Consider the following 25,582-nt stretch of genomic DNA (forward strand, 5'->3'; position numbering starts at 1 on the left):
AACATCTTTATTAATGCCCTGGCTGAGAGGATGGGTCGCACCCTCGGCAAGTCTGCGGGTGACACTAAGCTAGGGGGGAGGTAGATACGCTGGAGGGCAGGGACAGGGTCCAGAGGGATCCAGACACGCTGGAAGATTGGGCCAAAAGAAACCTGAGTCCTGCCCTTGAGACAAGACTCCCAGGCACGGCTACAGGCTGGGGACTGACTGGCTCAGCAGCAGTTCTGCAGAAAAGCACCTGGGGGTTACAGTGGATGAGAAGCTGGAGATGGAGCCAACAGGGGGCCCTTGTAGCCAAGAAGGCGAATGGCGTATTGAGACCAACCCCAACTCAATCAGCCCAGCCAGGCTTTGTCAAGCCGGGACTGAAACCCCCCTACGGATGGAGATTCCACCCCTCCCTTGGAAACCTATTCCAGGGCTTAACAAGGTCAAGAGGAAATCTCTTGTACTGGACCAACCTCTGAATGGGACGTGAGCTTTTGAGCTTGCCCAGAGCTCTTCTTCAGCTCTGGGCCAGGCACGCGTGGTCACAGCCAAGTACAAGGGGAGCAGCTGACAATTCGGGAAAGCAGCCGCCCAGCTGGCTGGTTTCTAAAGGTGTTGGAGTTTGGAATTTGATCTGGGAAGGACGCAGGTGGTCGCCTTTGGCAGCGAGCTCTCCCCCAGCCAGGGCAGGACTGTTCTCCTCTGCACATCTCCGAGAGCTTGGGCCATGCTAGTTCCAGGGCTTCCACCAACTCCCATAAGGAGATCGTTCCTCATCCTCACAGCCAGCAAGAGTCCTCGGACACTCAGTCTACGTTGCATCCCACGCCTCCCAGGTACGCTCCCTGAAAGAGCTCGCAGCACATGCCTGCAGCCATGCCCCAGTGTTTGGCTGGCTCCTTAGCCAGGCTGGGTGGATGCAGTCAGCGCTTGCAGGTTTCCTTCCGAAGCCAATGCACTATGGTGCTCTGAGCGTGTTGCAGGGGGTTGCAAGGAGGTAGCTTCAAACTCCCAGCCTGAGCCACATGGCCAGTCTCCTGTATGGGAGATTTCCCTTCCTTATGGGAAACGCCCGGCGGAAGGGCTCCCTGGGCCCAGAAGAACGTGTTATAACTGCTAAAAATGGCAACTGCGCTGGTGGCAGATGCTACATGTTCTAGCCAGAGAGAAAACATCACCCAAGGGACAGCAGACTGGCCCGGATTTCCTCTGTGAGGTGAATGGCGTAGCGCAGAGCAGCGAGTCCAGCGCCTCTTCCCCCAGTGCCTTGTGGTAAACTCAACGTCCTGCAGGGCTCAACGTCTGGCAGTTCCTAAAACGGCCTGAGCTATTCTTTGTCCTGGGGGATCCTGAGCCCCCGGCCGCAGAGCTGGCTTGCTCAGCATCTCTTCTGACGCGCCTGTCTAAGCCCATAGCGGTCAGGAACAAGGAAGTGGCTTGGAGAGCACACACAGCAGAGAAGTTACGACGAGGCTCGGCCCGGAGGCCTCTGGAATGAAAACGTACGAGAGGCTCTCGGTCCCTCTGGGTGTAACCGGGTAGCAAGAGAGCGGCTCAGAAACATGGACAGCTCGCTCGATCCCCTAAGCTTTGAGGTCCCGCGACACCAGGCATGCTGAGACCCAGTGGCCATGCAATCACCTGATACCATCAGAGAAAATGCCTATTAAAATCCCAAACCCTTCCTCCACCTGCAGCCCACGTCTCTTATCCAAGCCTGCCCCTTTCGGCCTGAGGCACAAACCGCCATCAGCTAAACTTGGAAGCCACGGTCCTCTCCTCCTGTGAGAGTGAGGGCACAAGAACAGTTTGCATCGGCTTTGCCAGCATCATGCTGCACAGCTGCCCCGGAAGGCAAGTCGCAACGTAGGGGAAACGACAGAGAAGAGCTGAAGTTCTACCAGCACCACCCGCTGCAAGGTTCTTTTGCTTTCCTCGCAAACCTCCGGCATTAGCCACTGTCCTTGGGCCAGGATCCTCGACCACTCCCCGATCTGGTCCAGACAGTAGAAGGCTCGTCCCAGTGACACAAACAGCGGCAGTGAAGGGGAGGGACTCGACTTTCCTGACTATTCATCTTGGGCTTTAGCTGCTGTGTGGCTGAGGTCTTGAGTCTGGGAGAAATACCTCCATAGCCATGGCAGGAGTCGTCCTCTGCCACGCTTTCCAAAGCCTCCCCCAATCCCCAGTATTGCAGTGCTGACTGAAAGCAAGACACCAGCAGCAAATAAACACCCCCCCCCCCCCCCCGCCCCAGGAAGCAACCAAGTAAGGAGAGATGAGGAGCAGAATCTGCCATCAAGTTCCCAGCAGAGTCACGGTGGTGGGAGCCCTCAAATACCCAACGCCAGCTGGAAAGATCCCACCGACACATCCACAGATGCCCTGGGGTTCCCTCTCACACAGGAGAGCTCTCGGTTTCCTTCCTCGGGTTCGGTGCCAGCTATGGGGATGGATAGCGCAGTCGCCCAGGCGGATCTACTCAAAGACATGTCGAGGAGCCCCGTGCATTATGGGTAGGGACAAAACGGAAGCCTGCACTTAATGAGGTCAGCTTTGGCCAATAACGGTTAGCTAAAATCAGACCCAGCCCCTCCCCCCGGGAAATCCCCGTATTTGTCTATATTCCCTGGCCTTTCAGAAAGGTCAGTGAAACCTGCCCATGAGACCCTTCTGAAAGCTTCATGCGTCTCCTCAGAGGGATCCCCCTTTCACTTAGTGGCATCCACAATCAATTGCTGCTTCTGCGACGGGCAAAAGCCAACGCAGAGGGCGCACGGCGGAGGCACCCTCTGACTGCTGAGCGCTGTGACCCTGCACAGCCACACAGCGCAGAACGGCTCCCCCGCCCACTCGTAACGGCGGGGTCAGCGGCTTCGGGCTCAGCTGCAGCACAGCAGGTCGTCCTTGCTTAGGTTGAGAGAGTAAAACCAGAACAGGGCCAGGCACCCCGGGACCTACTTGGGATTAGCTTTATTCCCAGGGGGGCTTGTTTTTCCATCAGGAATCGTGGCTCCAAAAAGGTGTCCAGGCTCTCTCGGTCTAGGCCAAATGCCTGGGAGTGCAGTAGGGAAGGAGCTCTGTGCAGGGCCGTGGGAGGAAGTGGCGTGTCACTGAACAGCGCGGATGGCACTTCCTGGGGAGCCAGCTTTCCTCTGTGGGAGGGATGGAGGCCACGGCTCCCAAACAGCCCGAGTACCCAAGTGGGTGGATCCTTCGGGCTCGGTGAGGAATGGTGCACCCCTAGGCAACACAAACAAGGAATAGGCTCTTCCACATCCCCGTGGCCAGGCAAGAGGATCTGGGATTCAAATGGACAGGGGCCAGACCCATCTTCTCCCGCCCACGTGGGCTACTCCATGCCAGCTGTGCATTCATATGCATATTTACATTCATGAGGCAATTTGCATAAAGCATGGAGGGGCCGTCACAGACGGGAGTGCCTGGGGCAGTCGATGTAGCAGGTTGAGCCCGGTAGACGGATTGCTGCAGCATCCACCCCCGGTAGTGGTGACAGGGCCTTGGCGGGCAGGACGACGCTGGACAGCTGGGAGTGAAGGAAACACTCTCAATACCGAGTGGCTGCGGGAAGTCGCCTGCTTTAGAACCAGTGGTTGTGTGTCAGGTCCTGCGTGCCATTTCCCAGTTCCTGCTGAGACGTGCTGGAGTTGGGGGGGGGGGGGAGCACGCCCTCCTGCGGGCAAAGCAAGACGAGGGCCCGCCTGCGGCAGTGCAGAGAGAGCTGGCCAGCCTGGGTCTAGATGAAGTGTCGCTGAGACGCAGCTTGCGCGCGTCGTACCCACACCCCAGAGCTCCCTGCAAGCCAGGCAGCACCTCTCGTGCCTACACTGCTACCGGTAGCAGTGTCGCTACTCACTACCAGAGCCTCTCGCTATGGCAAGGAAAGGCTCCAGCAAAGGAAGGGAAAATGCCCATCACGGCAGCATGTAGCGATACGGGCTGCTCCGCTGCTCTACGCACACGGCCGGCTAAGGAAACCCAGAAGCAGAATCCATCCTCTGGGCTGCGGCGGGGCAGCCGCCCGCTCGGCACGCAGCGACCCAGCGGGCCGGCCGCCCGCCCGCTCGGCACGCAGCGACCTAGCGGGGCAGCTGCCCGCTCGCCCGGCACGCAGCGACCCAGCGGGGCAGCCGCCCGCTCGGCACACACCGACCTAGCTAGGGAAGCAGAGAAGCTGTCGCGCTGCCCGGTTGCTGTGGGCAGAGCAGGGGCGAAGCTGCCGTCACTGGGGTGGAGGCAGAGCCACGCAGGGATGTGGTATACTGCACAGCGGGGCAAGTACCGAACCCCGCAGGGAGCAGGAAAGATCCTTCCCTTGGCAGCACACTAAGGGCACTCACAAGCCAGCTCCACTTCTGCAGCTGCTCCCTGCTGGGGAGGGGCCGGGAGCAGGGCGAGAGCAGCTGGGAGCCGATGAATGGCTTGCCTCTGCGCAGGAGGAACGGATTCGAGCTGGCAAGCCCAGGGGAAAGGCAAGGTCAAATCGGAACTGGTGCAAAAGCAAGAAACGTCAGAGCAGCTCTGAGCAACTGTCGTGCCCCGCGTCAGCCTGCCAGGGCTGCGGCTGCTCAGGTCAGATGTCCCGTCGAGGGGGATAAATCTACCCGGCGACAGCGGGGCTTAGCTCCTTCAGGACGGGGGTGACAAGCTGGCAGCCTTGAGCAAGGCTGAAGCTCTAGCCAGCAACACATCCTGGGCTTAGCAGGCACCAGGCCGGAATCACCTTCAGCGGTCAAGGGGATTATGCGGTAGTCCCATGGTTGGCTGACCTGCCTGCTTCTAGTTCCCCACCTCGGTAATTGGGCTTAATGCTGCAGGCAATTCCCAGCAGCGGCTTCAAGCCTCCACACAAGCATCAGGCTCAGGGTGTGCTTTTACCCCAACAGGCAAACCCTACACACTGCAGAGCTTCCGCCCAGCCATCTCCCGGTCTGTGCTTTCCCTCTCCCAAGCCATGGCCAAACTGGCCCTCCTTCACCCAGCCAAGGAACCCTCTCCTGCCCCGGGTCCCAGTCCAGAGTAACGGAACGCGAGGAGCTCCGTTCCGGCTCCTGAAGGCAGGCCGAACAAGCAGCCAGGCCGCAAGCGAGCCCAGCAGGAACTAAATCCATGTGCACCACTGACAGCGACAAAGACGTTGACAGACAGGAAATCTGCTTCCCTTTTACTTCCTGCCCCGCGTTCAGGGTTCGGGGTTTCACCTGCCACCAGTGACAACGCCAAGCTCAGCAAGCAAGTTCCCAGATCTTTCTGGTCACAGATCAGGGCTCTTAGGCAGTTTTTTAAATGCGGAAATGCAAAGCTTTTAAGAGACAACTGCCTCTGTCTGAGCCCTCTTCTCCCCCACCCCGCATTCCTACCTTTAATAGAAGTCCCATTAGCCTCACGAGAGGCGCTAGCCCAGACCTGTCCTGGGAGCCAGCGCAGAGAACTGCCTACATCCAGCCTGTGGTCGGGCAGCAAGGGATCTCAGGGGTTAGGGGAAAGAACGGCTATTTGGGCGCAGATGCCAGCTTGCTGGTGACACTGAGCCACACGACTCGCTGGCTCTCTGCCTCCGTTTCCACGTCCGGAGAACGGGGGGCTAACCACCCTCCCTGAAGCTGGACAGCGCTGTAGAAACACTCCGGATTCTTTTCCTTTCGCAATTGCAAAGCCTCCTGTCCGAACAGGTCTCCAACACGGCAGGGGGCTTTCTGTAGCCTGGGCCGCCCGCTGACATTTGCAGACAAAGGAACAGCATGGAGCTGCAGACTCCACATGGCTGGTTTTCCTGCCACGAGGGAAAAGAACCTGCCCCATCAGCCACCAAAAGCACCTGTTGAAGCAACAGGCCAGCTCCTCTAGAGAGCAACCTCAGCTGTAAATGTTCATGGCCTGTGGCAACGCAGTGGGTAGTCTGCAGGGTGGTTTTGGTCGGATGCTGCCTCCCTTGGGGCATGGCTGGGTCCTGTCCGACTGTGGCAGCCCCACAAGTCCTGTGCTTTGGGGCTGGCTGAGCTTGGCTCTCCACTCCAGGTATCCTGACCTCAGGGTCTGCGGGACCAATCAGGTTTGGCCCCGCCCCCTTGACTGCCCGAGTCGGGGAATGGGATCGCTCACATGTGGCCTGACCTCCCTGGACCCCTGTTGCCCTGGCCAATCTTGAGTAGCACTGGGAGCTTGCAGGGTGCGATGCCAGGGGCAGAGAGGCGAGCCAGCCTACCCGTGGGACAGGAGCTGCCACGTGACAACATGGGTCTGGACCCTCCGGCTGACCCTGCCCTCGACGGTACCGTGGCCATTCCTGCAGGGGGTGCCAGCGAGCAGCTCAGGGGCTTCTAAGGAAGGCTGCAGTTGCCCCCTTCTTCCCCCAACCGATGAGCCAGCGAGCCCTGCTGCACGCCTGCCCCGTCTCCTCAGGCTTCCGATCAGATTGTTCAAACACGTCCTCGGAGAAGAAACCGCGCTCCCCACTTCCGCGCAGCCACCGGCTGCTGAGAGCCTCCAGCTGCGCCAGGCTTCGGTGCCAGCCAAGCCCTCTGCCCGCTCAGCTGGGCAAGCTCCCTACTCGCATGCTGGCCAGGAGAGGAGCGGCTCAGAGCTGCACCTGCCACTGTCTGTGCGGATGAAAGCGGCTTTGACTTCAGACCGGGGAGGAAAAGTCTCGGGATGGTCAGTCACAGGGAAGTCTGGTCACCAAGCAATTGTGAGCCATCTGCCAGGAGAGGGAGAGCACCCCGGGGATGAGAATGACTTGCGGGGCAACACTAAATGGGGTGGGATTGCCCTAGAAACCTTGCCACAAAGCCCCTCCGTGATGCTGGCAGGAGGAACCAACTGCAGGGTCCACGTGGCTTAAATCTGGCCTTTGCATCTCAAACAGAGCAGGACTTAGCACTGGGAACAGGGCCGGCCTTAGGCCGATTCCTCCAAATCAGGCCTCGCGCACTGAACCCGGAAGTGTGCCGGGTACGCTGCGGGAGGGGGTGTCGGCCCCGGAGGAGGAGTGCGGTGGCTGCTGCAGGAGGTGTGAGTTGAGCGCAGGGTTTCCCTGCGCCGTGGTGTGTGTGTGCGCGCGCCAGCCATTTTTGGGGGGGGGGGGGGGGGGGGGGGGGGGGGTGTTTGTGCTCAACCAAAAAAGTGTCTGCCCCCCCGTGAAACTTGTGTGTGCAGTGTGGGGTTTTTTTTTTTTTTGCTCAACCAAAATTGCTGCAGGGCCCTGTTGAAATTGTTTGAATTGGGCCCCACCCTTCCTAAAGCCGGCCCTGACTGGGAAGGGGTGGTTTGGGGGTTGTCCTGCCTGTTTTGGGATTCCTCTGGCATGCCTTGCTGAGGGGCAGCTTGGGGGATCAGAGGAAGCGTCTGCTGCTGCTTATACCCTTGCATGGGGACTGGCGCATGGAACGACACCGAGTGGCTTGTCCGCTGGGTGGGTGCGCGCTGGTGAGCAGCGGGGTGGGGTGTCCTTCCTGTCTCTTGGCCGGGGGAGCGAAGGGGCTGAGGCGGGTCACCATCCCACATGCACACGCTATTCTAAGAGACGCGTGACTGGGGAGGGGCGAAAAGCCAAGGCAGGGAGCAGGGGAAGTTAAGGAGGGGCAGAGTCAAGGGTCTAGAGAGCTGGTCTCCAAAGCCCAGGCCAGTCCGGTGCCTGCGAGCCTCTCAGCCCCCAGTGATGTCACGCCCCGCCCACCGGACACTGCTTCTCCCTGTAGTCAGTGGCTCTCAGCTCCCCGCTCCCGAGTTACGAGAACGGGCGTCTCTCTGCCCTCCCCCCGCCGCCGGGGCTCTAGCCTGGCCCGGGACCTGTTCCAGCAGGCGCCTGGATCCATGGGCCAGCCCCGCTCACATTAGGCCAGTTTCACAGTCCTTCTGGATGGGCACCGCTTGCGATTGGTTTCCATGCCCAGCGCCCAGCAGGGGCAGACAGGAAGGCCAAGAGTCGCGGCTGCCAAACAGAACACAAGCCCCTGAGCATCCAATGTCAGACCAAAGCCCTGGCATGGCGCACTGCTGCTCAGTAATGCGGTGCACGCCTTGCGTCACGGGGCGAGTCCAAAGGGCGCCCGTCCACCCAGGCGCCACGAGACGACACAGCTTGCACTGAGAGGCAGAACTGCTCCTGCTGGCCACAACTGACAGCCCAGTGGGTGACAGCTGCCCACTGCACCGTGCCCAGCGCGCGCAAAAGGAAGTGAAAAGCCAACACAAGCGGGGTCAGAACAGGGCACTAGAGTCAAATTAGCTCAATTAGTCGAATATTGGAAAGAGCAGTTTCCTGTGGGCCTGGAGTCATGGAAAACCCTACAGGACACAGTGGGCTGGACACAGAGATGCCTTCCCCACCCCATCCCCTAGGAAGCTAGACCCGTTTTCTTTGTATTTGGACAAGCTGAACCTCTCTAACCCAGCACCCTCAGGGCCTGCCCAGTGCCAAACCACGGGAGGTCGCTATTGTCTAGCAGCATTACCGCTGATGACTTGAATGCAAAAAAATCAAGATTTTGCAGACAATCAAGCCAGCGCTGGCGTCTTGCTGTCTCAAGGAAGCATAGTGGGTTTTTGCAGCACGAGCACTCATGCTGGAGCAACTCCTTTGCGTCTCTCGTCACGCCTGGGGCGTGCTTTTTCCAGAAGCCTCCAGGAATGTTCTTCTAGCCTACTGCTCTCAGGAGCCCTATGAGCCGTTAGCAGCATCGGTCTCGCTGGAATTCTTGCAACTGTTCTCTCCACCACCTGTCTGTAGGCATCCTGATCAGCGCTCGGCAAATTCCATCGAGGGCCTGCTCTGGAAAAGAATACAGGAATGCTGAGGCCTGGGTAGCTCACGCTAGGCTGGCTGGAATTGCCAGAACACTTCAGGTGTTACGATGAGAGTGTTACCACTGATAGTTGTGCAGAACGTGGTCTCCTCTTCGGCTGATGGAACACCACCAGAACCTGGGTGGGTGCCCTTGATGTCTATTGCCAAGCCAGACTGAGGAGGATGGCTAGTCGTCAGGTCGTATGCATAGACACGCCAGCGCCCAGCCTGTTGGTCGCTGCCCACTTGGATCTCTTGTGAAACGAGGCTCTTGCTGCTGTATGGCTTCGGCAAGTTTCCAAGGTACTTGTATATTGCCGGTGAGGTCCTTCAAATTCAGCTGCAGGATTCTTATTCCAGGACCTACCTGCTCTGTCGTACAGCCCTGAGGAGGAACTTTCAGATTGGCCGAGTGGCTGCTCCGGAGAGCGGGAGACCTCCGAGCAACGCCCGGTCGGCGAGCTGACGGCATTCATTGCGACGCCTCATTTAGAGCGAAGGCTGCTATCCTCCACTGCGCACTAGGCCACGAATCAGCTCAGAGCTTCAAACAGGGTCCAGTATTCATTGCAACATGGAAAGGCGACCAGAGAGAGGTCCCAGGGAACTAGAGAGCCCACACCACCCCAAGGCCTGGATGGCAGTGCCCTCCTGACCCCCTTGAGCCACCACTTCCTTGTTTTAGTGACTCATTAATACAGGGCTTGCTTAAACAAGATCAGGCTAACCGTGGTGGCTTGCAGGGGTACGCCAATACTCTGCCCAGTCCGGCTTAATCGAGAAAGGAGTCCAGGTTTCTGAGTAACTGACCTCATTCCTCCTCCACTGCGCTAGGGGTGCGCCCACAGCTGACAAGTGGGAGGCTGCTGGAAAAGCACTCCTTGCAGGAAAACCATGTTTTAAATGAAGGGGGGAGGGCATTCAGGATAAAATATGAAAAAGCTGTAGTTGGGATGAGTGGCTGCAGGTATTTCAAGAACCCTCCCCACCTCACGCCCATTCTGCCCGATCCAGGGCATGCTGACGTAAGTTCACTTCAATCTGCTCGGCGCTGCTGGTGAGCCCGGTTTACAGGCACCGGTGCTGCAGCACCCTTCACCATGGGCCACTGGCGCACGTACGAAAAGCTACAAGGCAAATCTGCTTATTAGAGTCCCGCCCTCATCAGCCCCCCCCCCGCCCCCCGAAATGACCAAGAGACTGGACTCAGCAACAGCAACGGCAGAGCCACACCCCCAGAGTTCAGAAAACTCAGGAACAGTTCCCTACTGAGTGACCCTGTTCTGCCTCCGATCAGGCCGTGTGCTGAATACAAGATGTGAAGGGGGCAGAGTCCTTGGGCGAGCGAGTGGGAGCAAGGCCACGCGAGCACAGGAGCAGCGTGGCTCTTTGAACTGCAGTGCCACTGATTAGTCTCTGCTCATCTCAGAGCACAAGTGCATCTGAACCCCTGCTCGCACGTGCGGGTGAGAAATCGGCACATGTGCAAGGGCACGACTCCTAAACCAGCAAAGCCCTGGAGAACCCCGCGGTCGACACACCCCTGGGCTCTGCCACAGACGCTCGTGGGAAAGTCTCCTCCCCCGCCAGCAGAGAGTAGGTCAGCACGCCACTGCATGCACAGGGAAACTGGCCCGGAGCACAGAACGGGAAATGCACTGCAAGAGCCTCCAGACAGAAGGCGCTACCGCCCCAGAGCACACGCTCTGTTACTTCAGCAGCACCGCCCCTACTGAGAAATAGCTCCGAGTCCCGTGAGCGGCTCCCTGTCCTCCCCGAGCGCTCCAGCAAGGGCGCCCCCATGAAAAGCTCTGCCCCTTCGGAGCAGTGCATCTAGGTTTCCTCTCCCTGCTGGGAAAACACTGGGGCGTGATGCTGGGGTTTGGCACCCCCTGGTGGAGAACTCACTTCCACGCCTTTTCATTTCTCATGAGGCCAGGGATCAAATTACACGGACTGACACTGCTGTTCTGTGCAGCCAAGTGTCACCGATCCAGCCCACCCAATGCTGCTCAACGCTAGCGTAAGATACACAACTCCAGCTAGGAGAACAGCATAACTGGAGTCGTCGTACCTTCAATCGAGTTTCTCCAGCGTCCCCCTGTGGGAGGAGGACAGGAGAAACTCTCCCGCGGACTTCCCTTGCTCCTACCGACTCTGTGGGGTACCAAGGTCAACAGGGATAACGTCAGAGGACAATTTAGCAGGCCCTTACTAGACCTACTAAATCAAACCCCAGGAGATGGATCTCCGGGTAAGGACAGGCAAGCCAGAGAACAGAAGCAGCATCTATTGCTATTGTGTGCCACCAACATTTTAGCCACTTATTTTCCAAAGTCAACATATAACAATGTGGCTATGCCAGCCCAAGGCACACTCACCTGACCTCTTCCCCTGCAAAATCAAACACTTTGGTGATCGTCACTTTTGCCACGTCTTTCGGCTTCTCTGGCTCTTTCATGTCTTCCTGGAATCTGCTCGAATTCTTCACCTCTGCAGTCTGGGAAACACAGCAACAACAAATCCAAGAGACCCGTGAGTTATCTCAAGGGGCCTAGGGACCATCCCACTGGACTTACAGCTCAGATCCTGGCTCCACTTGGCACTAGCCACAGCAAGTCACCCACAGTAACAGCAAAGGAGATCAGTGGCTTAGCTGCCAGATTTCTATCCCCCACATGGGTTCCAACCCTCACTGCAGGCCCAGGATTGGGACCTCAAACTCCTCTGTCCCCCAGCAGAAAAGCCCAAGAACCCACGGACTGCTCTTTATTAGCATCCGTATGAAGTTCGCCTGGAAATTCCAAATTAAGGTTTCTACTCCCAAATTACATTCACTCCCAGCCCTGCTGAGGCCAGCAATGCCCCTCCTCCACCTACATCCCCTTTAATCAGTTGACTGGTTAAACAGAATGTTTAACCAGTTAATGGATTTTACATCTCTCCGATGAACATTAACCGCATGCCAAGTCTAAACTGCCAAAGGCCACAATAGTGTCTTTTTTCCACCATCTTATTTTAAAAAGAAATCCTGCATGCAAGCGACGACCAAGTTCAGCGAGCACCAGTTCAGCTCTCGGAAGAATCCAGCATGAAGATTTCACCCAACCAGAGACCTTTTCCTACAACTAATGAAAACCCAGAGTTCTCCAGCTGACACGATTTGTAGCAAGGGCCTGGCAGGGCGTTGTGCGTAGGGCCTCTCAACCACTCAAGTGCACGCACGCGCACGGTTCCTTTTCCCCTAGCTTTGTGGGTTAGCGTCTGAGTTCAGCAATGGCAATAAGGGCAGTTGGATCAGACTCCGTAGCCAAGCAGAGTACAGGGGCCAGCGCCACTCTAAAGAAAGGCCGAGTGGAAAGACAGGAGCTGAGATCCTCCCTCATCTCAGTGACAATCCAAACCAGCGGCACCGTGGGCCAGCCTGGGTCAGGGATGTTTTACACCCCACGTTCCCCCTGCTCCTCACCTTCCTTTCATGAAATGCACATGGAATCAAGAAGCAACAGTGCTGCACGAGAGGGTCTCCTGAAAATAGTGTGCAGCCCACAATAACATCGGGCAAGCCGTTGGCAGCCGCCTGCTCCAGTTACCCCCTTTCCCACGCTGGCCAACCCTTCCCAACCCTGCAGGAAAAGCCGTGCCTGACTGCAGAGTATAGCAAAGGCCACAAAAGCTTCAGCAACCAACGGTCGGTCAGCGCCCTTTACTCATCAGCATCCCTTCTTTCTAGCTGGGCAAAGAGCTGCACCCCATTTCCGGCACCGCTGCCCACATGGCCACACTTGGGGGAGGAGGAATCCGTACTTGGACCATTCAAACCAACACTCCAGATGGGTGAGTACTATTCAGCAATGTCTCTGGGGTTTAACGCTTCGGATTCTTTCCCCCACCCATCCAATAAGAACTGCCCCGGCCAGGTTTCTCCATTACCTTGTTAGCCTGTGGACCGGGCACCTGAGTGGCAGCTGGTGCTTTGGAATTCTGCCCCACATCACTGAGGAAACTGGCCCACAGAGCATCCTCTTTCTTCTTTTTCTCCTCCTCCTCTTCTGCTCGGCCTCCTTTCACCTGTCTTAGACTGTCGGCCTCCTCCTCACTGTCGCTTCGCTGATCCTGCAATTCCTCTCCTCCCCTGGGCACTAACAAGATGCCTCCTCTCTTCCTTTTCCTGGGAAGAGATGACAACAGAAATGTTGCAACAGAGCAAAGCCCCCAAAGTGGACACCCAAGCATGGGTGAAGCGACCCGACGATCCTGTATTTACAGACTGATAGATCCTAACCACGAGGGTTCCCTTTACCTTCAAGGGAGTCACTGAACCCATACTTGTCAGGAAGGTGGGGACTCGATTTGGAGAATCTCTTTAAATGTTCCATTATATGGCAAAAGTCAACGGCTGGGAGGGAGGGGGAAGGGATGGAGAACTTGGGTAAGGAAGTGGGTCTCAGCCAGGGGTGTGTGTACCTCTGTGGGGAACATTAACTCATCTAGACATTAGCCTCACTGCACAACACACTACATAGAAAGCACAAGCCAACTCAATACAGCAAAATTCCAACCAGGGACTTGGTAACACTGGTCTATATACTAGACGCTGTCCAGTGGATTTATTTGATAGTGTGAGAAAGTGAGCAATTTTTTCAGTATCAGTGTGGCTCTGACACTTTTATATGTTTGTCTGATTTTGTAAGCAAGTAATTTTCATGTGAGGTGGAACTTGGGGGCCTGCAAGACAAATCAGACTCCTGAAAGGGGTACAGTGGTCCGGAAAAGTTGAGAGCCACTATTCTAGGGAAAGGACCTGGACAAGGAAGTTAGAAATTGGGCTCCAATACTGACGTCCAGCATGACCCAGGGTGAATCATCTAACCACTGTCTCCATATCTGTCCACCGAACAGAGATAATGCTCTTTGAGACTCCTGCCTTATGTGTGTGGCACTTTTTGTATTGTCTTGGCAGATAACCTTGAAAAACAGCCAAAGAGAAAACCTTGGCCTATGCTGCATTTTCACAACTGAAGTGAGGGAGCAAGGTGATTAGTGCTCAGCCACGAGGGCCAGCGGCAAAGCCACTGGCATGTACATTATGTCCCTATGAAGGTGATGCAGATTGGCACTTACCTGCACACCGGAGCTTTGGAACTTTTTTTGCCTTTTTCTTTCTGCGGTTTCTCCTCATCCTCATCTTCCTTGACCAACTCGCTCACGTCATCTTCACTGTACTCCCCACCTGCAATCACACAGCAGGGGGACCCACAATCACACAAGAACAAGAGGAAAACAAAGACGACTCCTGGCTGTGCATGAGACACACTCACCCTGGCTTAATTAGCCTAATTAATACTGCTCTTACCATTGACAGGTAACTTCTTTTGTGGTTATATACACCCTGGATTCTGTGATTTCCACTCCAACTCATCTGATGAAGTGAGTTTTACCCACAAAAGCTCATGACCTAATAAATCTGTTGTCTCTAAAGTGCCCAAGGACTCCTCGTTGTTTTTAGTTACAGACTAACATGGCTACTCCTCTGAGACTATAAAAGTAAGTCAACCTAACTGACGGTGGCACACAACTGCCACAGTAATTACATTGCTTGTGCGTGCCTACGCTTCGCTCCTTGCACATCCCCACCAGGAGGGCTTATATTAATAGTACCGGCAGTGTGGGGCATTGTAGGACGGCTTCTGAAAGCCAGGAAGAGCCAACGTACGCAAGGCAGGGTCTACTCCGACACCGCCCTAACTACATCAACCTTGACTCTCCGTCTCTTGTGGAGAAGTTGATGGTACACTGGTGGGAGTGAAATTTTAGCGTAAACACTTCCAGAATTACGTCAATGTAAACTGTCGTTGTCTACCTAGCTCTGTAGCGTAGACCAGACCTGTAAGAATTAAAAAAAAGAAAAAAAAGCTTTTTAAAAAGAGGCTTGAAAGGAAGGGAGCCTCATCATCCAGGAACTGATGGACAGCTTCTCAATGGGAAGCTACCCATGAAGATCTGCTCAAAAGCAAGAGGTAACTTGTGTTAGACAAGGGATTTTATCCAATACAGAAGCATGAAGCTTTAGGTTGAGTGAGCAATAACTTTTGACTAGGGACCACTTCAATTTCTGGAGGGGCAGGGCCTCAGGCAGAAGGGCGGGGTCAGAACACTTACGTGCTTCCCCACCCACAGACCCTGATTTGTCTGTGGGTGGGGGAGCACATGAAGTTTTTGCCCCCATTCCCCCAAAGAGAGAACCACCAACTGTTCAGAAAAGCTGGATGTTAAATAACTGGCAGTTTCTCTCTCGGCACCCGTACCCCTGGAGGTAGAAGAAGACTTTGCATGTTCCCCCACTTACTCCAGGTCAATCAGGGCCTGGGGGCAAGGGAAACATGCAAAGTCACCTGTCAGCTGAGTAGCAGCTGACAGTTGACTAAGTGACTAGCCCCTCACAAAGCAGGAGACTTTGTGCACTTCCCCAGGGTTGACTGTAAGTGCCATGTGCTCCCCGGCTCATGACTGGCCTGGCGGCAGGGGAGCAGCAGGCCCTCTTGCCCACCCCTCATCTATATGTTTATTTGCTGCACAACCTATGTATATTTGCTTTCCTTTACCAGTTCTTCTCACAGCCGGTTTCTTTTTCTATTAAATACACTTTTGGCTTAATTTTATAGCAGGGAAGTTCTGATGCTCAAAGTGTTTGGAGAGCGGACACCAAAACGAACTGGAGGGCTGGTTTCACTCTTCAGGAACTGACAAACCACAGGAAAACAGCTTGAGCCTTTAATAATTAAGAACTCATAGAAGGTAGATTTGTGGACACTCTAGGTACCCGACAAGGAGTAACAAGACTGGTGAGGGACAAGGTGAGACCATCAGGGATCTGAATCACAGAAGCCCAGCTCCAAGGCACATCCAAGTTACAGGGCAGGGGGTTGCAGACATTTTGTCACTGTGGACGGTCATCTCTAAAACAGCAGCCTTCTAGGGGCTACCACAAGTGAAATGGTGATGCGCATGGAGACTGGTTCATCTTGCAGGTAATGCTCCCAATGCTGTTTGCAGATCTCGCTTGGGGTGTACTCCACCATTCTTGCCACAAATGAAGCTTTTCTTTAGAAAAAGCTACGTTTCTAGCCCTATAGTTGCAAAGAAATCCTTCCAGATAGCAGTAACGATGCAGTGATACCAGCCTGAGTGCACAGGCAGCCTGCTTCTACTGGAGCTCAGACATCCTTGGACAACTGCAGAACAAAATTGATCAGACTCTTGTCAGTTTCTGCAGCTGCTATTCAGAATGCAACAGCAAAACTGACAAGAAACAAGCCAATTTTGCTCTGCTCTGGAGAGTTATGGCAGGCAGCAGAGAATAGAACATAAGAACAGCCAAGCCAGGTCAGACCAAAGGTTCATCTAGCTCAGTAGCCTGGCTTCCAGCAGTGCCCCAGAAGGAATGAACAGAACAAGTGATCACCAGGTGTCACCCATCTCCAGCTCCTCACAAAAGTGCTGAAGGCAGCAACTCTGAAGAAGGACTAAAAAAAACTGAGGCTGGCCAAGAGCAGAGGAACACACTGACACCCTTAGCAGCATACAGGCATCCAACTGGCCCTCCTGGGCCACCAGCAAGCACTCTGTGGGCTACCGTTTGGAAACAGCCGCTCAAAGCGCATGAGGCTGGCTCAGGCCCGCATACCCCAGAACAGGCCAGCCAGTCCAGCTACTCCGGCAAAGCCACCAAACAGAGGGGCAGGTCACACCAGGGGGAGCGTGGGCCCGTGGCAGGACACAGGGGGCTCCTTGAACACCATGAGCAAGTGGCCGCCTTTGTGCCCCGCCCACGAGAAGGCCTGGATAAGAGCGAAGTTACTGGGATCGCTCCAGCAAAAGCCACCATTGTCCCCCCGCCCAGGCCCAGTGTCCCACCCCCTCACCAGCACAGCGCCCCCACCACCCAGCCCCCACCTCAGTGCTGCCCCCCACCAGCAGAGCCCCCCACCTCAGCACAGCCCTCCCGCCCCCCTCAGCCCCTCCCCCACCAGCACAGCCCCCCTCAGCTCCTCCCCCACGAGCAGAGCCCCCCACCTCAGCACAGCCCCCCCACTCCCCTCAGCCCCTCCCCCACCAGCACAGCCCCCCTCAGCCCCACCCCCACGAGCAGAGCCCTCCACCTCAGCACAGCCCCCCATCCCCCTCAGCCCCTCCCCCCTCAGCACAGCCCCCCTCAGCCCCTCCCCCACCAGCAGAGCCCCCCCCGCCCCCCTCAGCCCTTCCCCCACCAGCACAGCCCCCCGCCCCCCTCAGCCCTTCCCCCACCAGCACAGCCCCCCGCCCCCCTCAGCCCGGGACGGTTACTAACGCGGGGGGGGGTCAGACCCGCCCCCCGGCGCCGCGCGCGGAGCTCCCCGCCCCCTCCCACCTGAGGGCACGTAGTCCGCGTCCTCTGCGGAGGAATACTCCTCCGAGTCCGACATGCCGCCGGCCGGCACCAGAGCGCGGGGCGGGGGGCTAGAGCGGGGGCACCATAGAGACGCGCCCGCTTGCGGCAACGGGCCCCGCGCGCGACACAGGGAAAGGGACCAGCCGGCGCAGCCCGGATGCGGAAACGGCCTTTCCTCCTCGTGCCGCTCTGCCCGGAAGAAGCTGGGGCGGATAAAGGCATTACGTCCCAGTGTGCATTGCGGTCCCATGGGCACATGGCATGCTGGGAGCTGTAGTTCCCTGCCCAGCGCCGGGAAGGGGGCGGGGCCGGGTGAGCCGGACGCCTGCTGTCCCGGCTCAGTGTGCGCGGCCACTGAGCTAACCCGCCAAGGCCCCCGCCCCCCTCCGTCCTTTGGGAGCCTTGGGCCAAACCCGGGGCGCACGCCCGTTGGCACAGGCGTAGGCAGGCGGAAGGCGCATGCGCGCGGCGTCCCGCCCTTCCAGGTACGTGGGTGGGGGATTGGCGGAGACACTTGTCAGTCAGGGCGGGAGGCGGGCCCCGAGGGGCGCAGCGCGCTGTGATTGGTGCACGGGGCCGTGCTGCGGGCCCTTCCTGGCGGCGCAATGGAGGGCAGCGAGCCGGACGCGGGCGGGCTCCTGCAGCAGATCCTGACCCTGCACCTCGTGCCGCGCGTGGGCAACGGCACCTCGTACAGCGGCTCGCTGGTCAGCTTCGCAGGTACCGCCCCGCTTCCGGCTTCCCTTCGCCCCGCCCCCCGGACCCCCGCTCGCTTCCGGCTTCCCCTCGCCCCGCCCCTGGGGATCCCTCCGCCCGCTTCCGGCTTCCCCCTCGGCCCCGCCCCGCGGACCCCCACCCACTTCCGGCCCCCCCCTCCGGCTCCGCTCCTCCGGGGACCCCTCAGCCCCGCCCCCCGGGCCGCCGCCCGCGTGCGGCTTCCCCTCGCCCCGCCCCCCCCCCCCGGGGCACCTCGCCCCTTCCCAGGCCCCCCCCGCCTGGTCCCTTCCCCCAATTCGCTTTCTGGCCTGTTCTGGGATCCGCCCCCCCCCTGCGCTGCCCCCTCCCCCGGCTCCGCATCCCTGGGGAGTTCTGCTTCCTCCTGGGAGGAAAAGTCCCTGCTGGTCCTGATCAGTGACCTGAGCTCCCGATTCACGAGGAGTTAATTGAATCCAGACTGCGGGCAGGTCTGCTTCACCCGCCAGAGCCACAGGGCAGCCATCGACGTCAATAGAGCCTATCTGGGGCGCAGCGTTTTGTGGTCTCTGCTGCCCTGCAGGCAGGTGCCCCTCCCTTTTCAATGCTCTGGGAAGTGTCTCACAGCTGAGCGAGCTGCTACCTTGGGGGAACAAACAAAGAGCAAATCATTGGGATGCGCCTGTTCTGCCCAGCTAGGAACAAAGGAAGGGTGGTTGGAGAGAGGGCGGTGCTGCTTGGACACACCTCAGCAAAGAGAGCTCAGAGAGCCACGAGGAATCCCAAGAAGTGCCAAGATCCGCTCTGTCTTCCCACAACATTGCCCTGTGGGATGATTACCTACAGTTCTTTGCTCAATCTGTCAGCAGGGTGCTAGCCACATGGCCATGAAATGCGGACAACAGGAGGCAGAAAAACTGGTTTGACCAGTTTTCACTTTTGGTGGCTTTTGCGTGTCAACAGCACTTTCATCGCCAAACCTTCCAGTGTAGATAGACCGTCAGTTTTGTGACAGTTTTCCTGATAAAGGGAGGTCATGTTGTGCCTATTCAATGTCACATTCAAGCTAGATCATGGGGTGCGATGCACAGTCCTATCCCTTGGTCATGCCAAAGAAATGACTCTCTTGGTTGCTTCCTTTCCTTACCCCAATCCCACTGAAGAAGGCTCATTTTGTAAGAGTGGTGTGGTCCTGTCTAGTTGCTGCCCTAGGTTCTTATTCCAAAACAACTTAGTGTCACTATCGTCTCGCTGCGGCGTGGAGTAACTTTGGTTAACACCCGGCAATTCAGAGAATCGTCCCAATATCATGTCCCAACCCCAATAGGAGCCTTTGGTAGCTACACTTATGTTCAGGTAGGTAGTGAAGTCCTGTCTGTGTCAACATTGTTTCTCCTTGCCTTGCAGAAATGTGGTATGGAGTGTTCCTGTGGGCACTCATGTCCTCTCTCGCTTTCCACATCCCTGCGGGATTACTAGCGCTCTTCACCCTCAGACATCACAAATATGGTAGGTTCATGTCTGTAAGCATCCTGCTGATGGGCATCGTGGGACCAATTACTGCTGGCACCTTAACAAGTATGTGAGCCGTTCCCAAGTGCCTGTGTGACTGATGAGTGCCTCTTGGTGAGAGTTCACTTCAGACGCTTGCTGAAGTGAGATGCCATTTCTTCCTCGTGAGAAAGGAGCTGACCAAGTAAGCAGCCTGCCCCATGTGCTCGAGGTTAAGCCTGAGCTGGAGTCTTGTGTCTAGTTCTGGGCGCCACATGTCAGGAAAGATGGGGAGAAATTCAAGAAGGTCCAGAGAAGAGCAACAGAAATGATGAAAGGTCTAGAAAACATGCCCTATGAGGGAAGACTGAAAGAACTGGGCTTGTTTAGTTTGGAAAAGAGAAAGGATGTAACAGCTTTCAAATACTTAAAAGGGTGTTACAAGAAGAGAGGAAAAATTGTTCTCCTTGACCTCTAAGACAAGAAGCAATGGGCTTACATGGTAGCAAGGGAGGTTTAAGTTGGACTGGAATAATTGCCTATGGGGGCTGTAGAATCTCCATCATTGGAGATTTTAAAGATCAGGTTAAACAAATACTTGCAAGGGTGGTCTAGACAGTACTGGGCCCTGCCGGAGGGCAGGGGACCAGACTTAATGACCTCTTGAGATCTCTTCCAGTCCTGTGATTCCCCTACACTTCCTTAGTGCTCTCTTTCCTAGCACCTTCCATGATGGATTTTGAAACATGCTCAAACAGAACACAGTTAAAGTGGAGCCGGATGATAAAACTGGAATCAAAGTGGCACGTCAGGTCACTTTCAGACTTGCAATATATTTACAATACTTTACAGTGGCCTGTACCTTTCCTGGAAAGTGGACAAAGAATTCTGGGTACAAAAGATCCTGGTTTATACTCCCAACGACTCATTGATTAAAGAAGCCCTGTGCAATACTCGGTTCGATGAGGCATTAGCAAGGTTTTATCCTTGCCTGTTACACAACTAGATTGTGATTGGCCTCGCATGGCAGCATCTGTGTAGCGTGCTGTTGCTGTTCTCCCTTCCATTGGCCCGGGTCCTTGTGTAGCATCCACTCCTGACAGCACCTCTCTCTGGTTTCCTGTGACTCGCAAAGACAGCAAACAATGTGCCCTGCACATGCATACACGTACGCCACCTGTAGGTGATCACTTGCCGCAGGTTTCACCACAGGAAACCACATCTCTGTCCCTCCATGTTAATTGTGATCTTACGACAGCCTATTCGGGTGCCCAGGAAACCAAATACTCCTTTGGTGGCTGTTAGTAAGTGTGGACAAGAGCCAATCCGCTCTGCCCGGAAGAAGCTGGGGCGGATAAAGCCATTATGTCCCAGTATGCATTGCGGTCCCATAGGCACATGGCATGCTGGGCGCTGTAGTTCCCTTCCCAGTGCCGGGAAGGGGGTGGGACCTGCTGTGAACTGTGGTAGGCATTAATGAAATGAACAGCTGGAGGAGAAAATGTAGGAATTAAGACTTGTCTTAACTAGAGATGTGAAAGATTAACTGGTTTGGACTGGAGCAGCTCCCAGCCTGTGGTGGGTAGGGGGCTGCTCCAGCCCTGCAGGGCCCGCCACAGACTGAGGCGTTCAGCCCACCCGGAGCAGACACTGCTCATGGCAGGCAGGGGTTGCTCCGGATGGCTGGACCAGCCTCTGCCCATGGCAGTGGGGCCGGGGCAGACCCCCACCTGCCCCTTTTAACTGGTTAAACATCATGGTTAGCCAGTGAAATGGGATTTTCAGCAGTAGTCTTCACTGCTGAATAAAGAGCAATTCATTCCAAGCGCTTAGTTTTTAAAACATACTTCAAGTGTCTGGTTTCAATAGGTGTCTAGTTAAGGGCTGGAGACTTTACACAGGCCAGGCAAGAGATCCTGTGGATTGCTTTTTGCTAGCATGAGTTTCTTTTATTTTGATGTAAACCCCCAGTGCATTCAGTGGCTTAGGCAGCTATATAACCCAGCCTGGGCACGCCAAAATAGACCGGGCTGTACGCCTGGCCCTGGCTGCCAAGTCCTGCATATCGCTAAGTGTCTGTCTCAGTCTGGGCTGAGTTCGTTAACGCTCGTTTCTTATCAGGTGCGGCTATTGCTGGGGTGTACCGAGCGGCCGGAAAACAAATGATCCCCTTCGAAGTGCTCACGCTCGGCGTAGGGCAGACGTTCTGCGTGATGGTGATTTCCTTCTCACGGATTTTAGCAACTCTCTAGCATTCCGATGGAGACCTGAGCCTGAAGATCAAGTGGGGTGGGAAGAGGATTTCAGCTGCGTGGCCGGAGTGAGTCCCTGAATGTGGCAATTTCTCAATCTCTGGGCAGAAATGGCATGAGACGAAGACCCTGGACTGACTCGGAAGGTGCTATGTCTCCAGTTTTCCAAAGGCCTGTTTCTGCTGCCAGTGTAGTAGCAGACTGTCTTACGCTAGGGAAGGAAGGTAATCCTCGCAAATCTAATCAGAGGGGTTGTGTGCTCAGGCGAGGTTCCGTAACTCTCTTGGTGTCTGTAGAGTACAAAAGCAGGGCAAAGATTGGCTAGATTTTTCTTGTAGCTTGTATATACTTCCCTGAGAAAATAAGGGGTTAATTCTTCCACAGGCAATATTGCAAGCGTTAATATTCAAATCAGAAGAAGCTGCTTGATCAGTCTTTAATCTGTTGTAGACTTAGCTGAAATTGAAGCTAATCTGTTAACATTGATTTGGTTACGTTTTGGTAACATTAAGTGCCAAGGTTTTCTGGGTGGGGGGAGGGTTAGTAGTGTTCAGTGTGACTGGAAACCGTGAGCTGTTGTAGCACCAGAAAGAATTGTGGTTCTGCTGTAGGGAAGTCACTACTGAACAACGTGGCAGGAGTTAATGCTTTGACCGCTCGCTGCTTTGTCCTGGGATGAACCTTTTCGATCCTTTTGAAAGAGGTGAAATGCAGTTTTTAGGTGAGTTTGTAGGTGGCCTTTCTGGCCCCTGTCTTGGTGGGGGAGCAAAAAGAAATCCCGTTTCAGACTCTCGGTGCCAGCTTGCGTTCACGTTCCCCACAGAAGCCGGAGAATGATTTTATTCTACGAGGTCTCTCTTGATAACATTCCCTTATGGTGAAACTGACCAGCCCCCGTCTCTTCTGTGAAGGGGGCAAGTGGGGATGAGTGACCCCTGCCCCGGAAGCAAGTATTGGAAATCGTGTGTATCGCTCTTGCTCTCCCATGGAGCCTGACTTGGATTAAGCTGCCGTTAGTTCTCCCTTTAAGCACTTGGAGACTTAACGTGTTTACAGGGGCCTGATGGTCATTAAAGTCTTAACTCAACGTTGTAATAATCAGAGGGCCGGAGACTGAGAATCCTGCATCCGGCTTCCGTGACTGCGCAGTGGCAGCCACAGCATGTGCCCTACCCGGCTGCTTGCACCAGCAAGGAGAAACAGGGCATGTCCTCCACGCTCAGTACCTGGATCTAACCAGGTGCCCTCCCCTCGGTGATTCTAGCACTGCCAGCAAACCTGATCTCTTCTGTCCAGTTTCCAAGAAAAGGACCGTAAATGCCTTTTGCGCTCTGCCCTATTGACGGAAGCGCTTGTCGAGCCATGTGCTTCGTGTGGGGCTGGAGTTGTCCCTGGTTCTCTAGAGATCTAGACATTCCTACAAGGTTCATCGCCACCTGCCACTTCCCTGCAGTTTGGCAACATATTTGCACTCTGGATCGATGAATGGCGTCGCTAGGCTTACTACGAGGGAATCCTCGGGCGTGTCCTGTAGCAGAGCATCCTCTCCTCGGCCGACGCTTTTAAAAGGAATTGGGTTTTACTGAACTTGGTTTTAATTCTTTTACTAACAAAGCAGGCAAGCCAGATTGGCTTTTACTTCTAAATTCCCGCTGCCTTTTACGATGACACCCTTTACTTCCTCTGGCCTAAAGCTGTCTAGGGTAAATGGCCAGCAGAGAGAGAGTGCACTTCTGGCAACAGAAAGAATATGGCGCCGCACAACTTACAGCGTCTCCTGTTGCCCTGCGACAGGTCCCTGGAGAGGCAATCCATCGGGATGAGTCCTTCCTAGAATCTGTCTAAACTAGACCCTTCGGCATTCATCCAAAAACACAAGCGGTGGGGTAATCTGAGAGCCTTCCGTGTGACTGCCTCGTTGGGAGATCGCCGACCCCCAAGCTGTACGCAGCTGCTCTTGTGACACTCTGAACGCCCAGTGGCTTGCACCGAACCCTGGAGCCAACGTCTAACTGTACCCTGCATGTTCCATTGCTGCTCACCAGCAGGGGCAGCCTTGTGCTGTGCCTAGGACTGAATTGCCGTGGTGAGCATGTGAGGAAGAGCTAGAACAAGCCAAAGGATAAAATCGCTTAGAGCAGCAGCAGACCTAGGACTCGATCTGTTTTCTACGCATCTAATTTCCTTCAAGCGAGTGACTGTGCATCTTCAGTGTGCATTGAGCTGTGATCGGTAGCGTTTATCTGACTGTGCGCAGGCCCCGGGATGTTTTCAGGGAGCAGCCTTGTAACAGTGACCAGCCAGGCACTAATCTGTAGTGTTCTCGACTCTTATTCTCCACCCTTTGGTGAGATGCAAAAGGCTACAGCAGAAAGGTGGTTTTCTCTCCTCCCGCACAAGAAACCCAACCGAAAAGGAGCAACTGTGAGCCGATGGAGCAAATCTGTGATTAAAAGCCATGTCCGTCTTCCACCCCCACCATCAAGCGTCCTTGCTTCGTCCCTTAATGGCCTTTTAAACCTCAGGAACCCAGTAGAAGCAGCATGCAGTTCGGCGGCGGCGGGTGTGAGCGGCCCGAGCGTCACTGAAACGAATGGGGCTGTGCTTGTTTACAGTTCCTGCGCGAGCATCTGGCTGTCAGCCTGCGCATAGAAAACAGGGGAAGAGGCTGATCTAGAGGCCAGGCAGACCGTGCGATAACCGTTCGTGCCAAGGAGAAAGTCGTTCTCGGTCACCAACGTTTTACCTACCCCGTGCAGCAGCGTCACAGCCCTTTGATACAGCCTGGTGCCTCGTGGGCAAAAGGGCCACAACGAGCAACATGCTTGTCGAAAAAGGTGAAAGCCAAGGGGCTGTCAGCTGCCTGGCCAAGGTGCATTTCACCCTCGGCCCGGGGGCCTCGTCAAAGGATGGGGTGGAACAAAGAGGCTTTCTGCACTGGAATCATTTCACCCCCCCAGCAGAGAATTGTGGCTCTGCTGGGTGGGGCCGTGTGTGCGTCCGAAGGCCTTGCCTGCCGGCTTGAGCCAGAGCAGCCTCCCTCTGTATCCCCCTCCCTGCTCCAGCCACTGTGAACAGATCTGTGGGACGCAAAGGCAGCGTAAAGGCAAATGCTGGTTTTCTACTGATGCTTCTAATGCTGCTGACGAATAAACTCAATGACCGTGAGGCAGGCCTCGTACGCCCTCTCTGGGGGGTGCCAGTGGGGCTTCCATTCCTGTGTCTTAGGGAGCTGATGCAGAGCCAGAATTAGGCTCCTTTCCTGGTAAAAGGCCAGTGGATCCAGGGGAAGAGGGAGTCCTGGGGGAACAGCAGCATGCGGGCACGTAATCCAGGGCTGCAGCACGGTGCAGTAGGCGGCACAGGCACCCTCAACTCTGGCATCTCCAAACTGTCGGGGCTCGAGTCTGCGATCGCGTTCAATGTTCTTTTCACATCCCTTTGATCGGCCCTTTCTCGGGGGCGTTCGGGGACTGAAAAGGCCAAAAGCGAGGTCTGTGGCTTGCCCCTGCAGCCACCTCCCGTCCGGCCCCCTCAGGAGATGTTGAATTCTGAGCCCTCAGCCCCAATGTCGACCCCTGGGGCGACGAGTACATCTGTCTCCTAGCAGCCGGAGGTGGCTGTGATGCGGGACGGGGAGGGTGGAGGGCAAAGGCTGGCTGGCTTTCTCTGTCCCCGTCCCCTGGAAGTCAGGGGCTCGTCCCACAGATTGGATCGGAGGGATGGTCAGACAGCTCCCTCCCCTCCTCGCCCTGCTTCTGCTGTGCAGTCATCACCAGGCCCTTGGCTGGGAAGCCGAGAGGGGGATCCAGGGGCTCCCTTCAGCCAGTGGGGGGCGTGTTTCTGCTGGCAGAGCGCCTGTGGGGCTTGCTGAGTCACGGGACAGCTGGCACCGTGCCCAGCCCAGCGCCCACATACAAC

General features: G+C 55.9%; 2 protein-coding genes across 4 annotated transcripts in view; one reads left to right on the forward strand and one right to left on the reverse strand.

The window, feature by feature from the left end:
* CFDP1 (chromatin remodeling protein CFDP1) overlaps nucleotides 1–17,645 on the reverse strand; it is a 68,533-nt gene extending 50,888 nt beyond the window's left edge. The window contains exons 1-4 of one of the 2 annotated variants that reach the window (XM_075940596.2): nucleotides 17,205–17,645; nucleotides 13,919–14,027; nucleotides 12,728–12,965; nucleotides 11,176–11,294 (exon numbers count right to left, since the gene is read on the reverse strand). In XM_075940596.2, coding sequence (XP_075796711.2) covers nucleotides 11,176–11,294; nucleotides 12,728–12,965; nucleotides 13,919–14,027; nucleotides 17,205–17,475 — 737 coding nt within the window. In that variant the 5' untranslated portion in view covers nucleotides 17,476–17,645. The remainder of the gene's footprint in view (nucleotides 1–11,175; nucleotides 11,295–12,727; nucleotides 12,966–13,918; nucleotides 14,028–17,204) is intronic. The other variant, XM_075940599.2, reaches the window with a different exon arrangement.
* Nucleotides 17,646–17,802: 157 nt separating this feature from the next.
* TMEM170A (transmembrane protein 170A) lies at nucleotides 17,803–24,829 on the forward strand. 2 transcript variants are annotated; one of them, XM_075940607.2, is made up of 3 exons: nucleotides 17,803–17,945; nucleotides 19,326–19,496; nucleotides 21,531–24,829. In XM_075940607.2, the coding sequence occupies exons 1-3, from the start codon at nucleotides 17,831–17,833 to the stop codon at nucleotides 21,659–21,661; spliced, it is 417 nt and encodes a 138-aa protein (XP_075796722.1). In that variant the 5' UTR covers nucleotides 17,803–17,830; the 3' UTR covers nucleotides 21,662–24,829. The 2 variants fall into 2 exon arrangements, with proteins under 2 accessions (XP_075796722.1, XP_075796723.1); XM_075940608.2 differs by having other exon boundaries at nucleotides 19,326–19,427.
* The last annotated feature ends 753 nt before the right edge of the window (nucleotides 24,830–25,582 follow it).

The sequence above is a fragment of the Pelodiscus sinensis genome, chromosome 12 (genome assembly GCF_052426305.1).
Source record: "Pelodiscus sinensis isolate ZL-2025 chromosome 12, ASM5242630v1, whole genome shotgun sequence".
NCBI classification, from domain to species: domain Eukaryota; kingdom Metazoa; phylum Chordata; order Testudines; family Trionychidae; genus Pelodiscus; species Pelodiscus sinensis.